We start from the raw sequence: 3500 nt of genomic DNA on the forward strand, positions 1-3500 counted from the left end.
CCTAACATTTGAATTATTATAAATCATAAAATACTAGACTGATTCAAAGATTTAAAATTTTTTGTTCTCTGATTTTCAGCTACATCGCAAAGACTGGCCAATGACGTATCCAGCAGACGTGCCTCAAGTCAAAAATTGTAAACCTTTTAACTTACCCGGCTCATTTCAACCACCATCTCCTCATGCATAACGCACATTGTTACGTTAGTTATTTATACTGGTTTTATTATAGAATACGTATGATCAAATGTCATTCAACTGGATGTAATGACCTGCAGCTGGCTAAGTTAGCCAGGCTAGTTTCCAACGTCACTCATGGGGTCATAACCAGCAATATGACGTGAAAAGGAAAAAAAAAAGGCTTCAACGTCATTTACGCCATATTAAGGGCTATATTCCCAAGTGAAAATAAAAAATGCTAAATAGATTGATACAAAGGCCCTAAAGACGCCGGGAGTAGATTAGCTCAAGCTACAGACAGTCACACCTACCTTAGTCCGGATCAGGTTCGGGTCCCAGCCCGGTCTGAGCTCTTTAATCAGCTTCATCGCCCCCTCCGTCACGTTATGTTCGTCCACGAATATCTGAAATTTTCTGATCGTCGGTGATCCGATCGGCACGTGGATCTCCGTCTCCATCATATGATTTAGCTGCCTATTAATACCCGACATGAAAGTTTCTGAATCTATAAGTAGTCAATACCTATATTAAGTATTCCTAGGTTCTGAAGGTTTTTATTTGAATGTGCAGTGGAGGTCTAGCCTGGTTTAATATATGCAGAGAAAGAGGAGCGGTTCATATGCCGGTTTCTATCATGACGACAGGAAAAAAACGGCGCTTCTTCCTTCTACGGACTCCGCCCACAAGAAATCATCCGATGGCGGAGGCCTAGCTCATGAATATTAATGAGGTCAGGCTGACTGGCCTTTTCTTTGGCTAAGGGATGGCTTATTAATATTAATTATGTCATGTGACGTTGCCTTCGTAATCGGCCATTGTAAACACTTGGCTCATGAATATTACGAGCTAAGCCTTCGGCATAGTAAGTTTAGTAAATAACCTTGCTCCGTCTTTATCAATACAAATGTGCTCATAATTTGGTCTTTTTTATTGTATAATTTTATGTGCCTTAGTATTAGAAAGAAAGAATAGGCTATAATAGAAAAATTCTGAAGTCAAACTTGAATCAGGGGAAATGCAAACAATATGAAAATATTCATTAGTCAAATCAGACGACACGCGTAGAGAAGTGCGTTGTCAAAACTGATCTCAGGCCACTAGGAGTCTCTTACTGCTCATTCATTTTTATTAGGCTACATGAGCTAAAGTGGCCTCTGGTGGAACAGACCCCTACAAGCCACAGGTCTAACATCATAATGCAAAGAACATGCTTCATGATAATGATGTGAAATATGTGTAAATAGTTTATGGATAACATATAAACTGCAAAATAAACCAAAAAAGTTTACAGAATGTTGCAGGGAAAATAAAACTGGTAAAAAAAAAAAGAAGTCAGTTTCACAATTCTATTATATTTTAATTCTATTAATAATAATGTAATATAATACGTAATTGTTCCTTTTTTATTTTCCTTGCAACATTCACAAGCTATTTACATATTTTAGAACCATTTTCTAAAATGTTCTAATATTTTACATGATTAATATAATATAATACTATTATTAATACTGTTATATTTTATATTGTATTATATTGTAAATATTATATTATGTTATATTAAATATTGAGTTTTTATCGACTAGTTTTTATTACTATTTTAAACAGGTTTTTATTTGTATTTTTATGTTTCATTTTAATTTTAGTTTAAATTTGAGTGATTTTGCTTTGTATTTTTGTCATTTCAATCCCTCTCAGGCATATTATAGGTTTTCTGTTTCACAGAGCAATGAGTGGGTCACTGCACACACTGATGTCATGCTTTCACACTTGCAGATACATGTCTCTGTCAACGGTTTCCTCTTTAGTCAGGGATTCTCAATTGTTCTTGAGGACTGGAATGTTGTGTGATTTTTCTGAGGGGAGTTGGTCTCCTAACAATGTATCCTGGAAACTCTGAACTTGTTTCTGCAGAAGCACTGCTAGAGCGGTTCATGCAATGCCAAAGAGTTATTTGCCCTCCATCTGAACAGACAATGAATTACCTGTTCACTTGAAAAGAAACCCAACTATAAAGAGTTATTCTTTCTGGGTGACCTAAAGAATTCCACACCCAAGACAAATTCCCCTTTCAAAGTTCATGTTGACACTTCTTGTGCAGTTAAGTTTGTCCTGGCTTCTCTTTTTCATGCACATGTGCACTTTACATTTACGTGTATTCTTTCTACATGAGCAAACACAGATACACACAAACATCTACTTTGTGAATTATTCTCTGCACAATAATTAAATACAGATGCTGGGTAATTTAACAAAAAGGAGACAGATGGGTTTCTAAACATATTCATGACTGGCTCTTTCACCCCACAAGACGGCCATAAAACTGACATTTCAAAAGTCACTTTCTTTACAGATGCACTTTTGTTTCACAAAAAAAATAATTGACAGAACACAGACGACACGGATATATGTATGTAATGTTTTACACAAACACTTTACATAAAAAAATGTGTATGAATACTATTATATTTCACTTTATTTTACAAAACCAAACTATTAAAATGTGTTATCTTTAATTGAAATAAATCTGAAATAAAATATAAATATTAGATGAAGAACATAAATGAAAATATTTAAAGGAACCATATTGCCTTGGAAATTAGCTGAAATAAAATATGTTTTAGTTGAGGTTCTAAAATTGCTTAAACGAAAACCGAAATCAATAGCCTAGAAAGCAAGGCTAACTAGAAATATGAAATTATTAAATATAAAAAAATTGTAATAACTGAAAATAGGAAATTACTCAAATTAAAACTGAAGACAATATAAAGAAAAAAATTTAATAGAAATATAAACAATATGAGAAAAGCACATAACAAATGTACTAAAACTTCAACTAAAATTAAAACTAAGACTGAAAACAATATAAAGAAAAGCTAAATAGAAATTAAAAAAAATTAATAAGAATGAGAAAAGCACATAACAAATTACTATGACTTAAACTAAAATTAAAACTAAAACCGAAAACAATATAAAGAAAAGCTAAATAGAAATAAAAAAAATTAATAAGAATGAGAAAAGCACATAAATTACTATAACTTAAACTAAAATGAAAATGAAAGCTGAAACTAAGAAATTACTCAAATCAATATAAAGCGAAGCTAAAGAAACATGTTTTAAAAACTAAAACTAATAAAAATGATAAAAGCACAAAACAAAATCACTAAAACTTAACTTGAACAAAAAATTAAAGCCAATTCAAAACATTAATATAATAACATTATAAATGACACCACATTTTTTGTTTGTTGCATTTATTTGAATACAAAATAAATGAATTCAAGGTCCTTTAGGATATTTTCAGCCACAAAGAAAGTTTCATT

General features: G+C 32.0%; 1 protein-coding gene across 1 annotated transcript in view; it reads right to left on the reverse strand.

Moving 5' to 3' along the window:
• The window catches only part of LOC107698335 (ethanolamine kinase 1-like), a 26036-nt gene extending 25187 nt beyond the window's left edge, over window positions 1–849 (reverse strand). Inside the window, exon 1 of the mRNA XM_016499332.1 lies at window positions 492–849. Within this exon, the coding sequence (XP_016354818.1) occupies window positions 492–671 (180 nt within the window). The 5' untranslated portion in view covers window positions 672–849. The remainder of the gene's footprint in view (window positions 1–491) is intronic.
• Between the last annotated feature and the right edge of the window lie 2651 nt (window positions 850–3500).

The sequence above is a fragment of the Sinocyclocheilus anshuiensis genome, unplaced genomic scaffold (assembly GCF_001515605.1).
Source record: "Sinocyclocheilus anshuiensis isolate Anshui unplaced genomic scaffold, SAMN03320099.WGS_v1.1 scaffold313, whole genome shotgun sequence".
In the NCBI taxonomy this organism is placed as follows: domain Eukaryota; kingdom Metazoa; phylum Chordata; class Actinopteri; order Cypriniformes; family Cyprinidae; genus Sinocyclocheilus; species Sinocyclocheilus anshuiensis.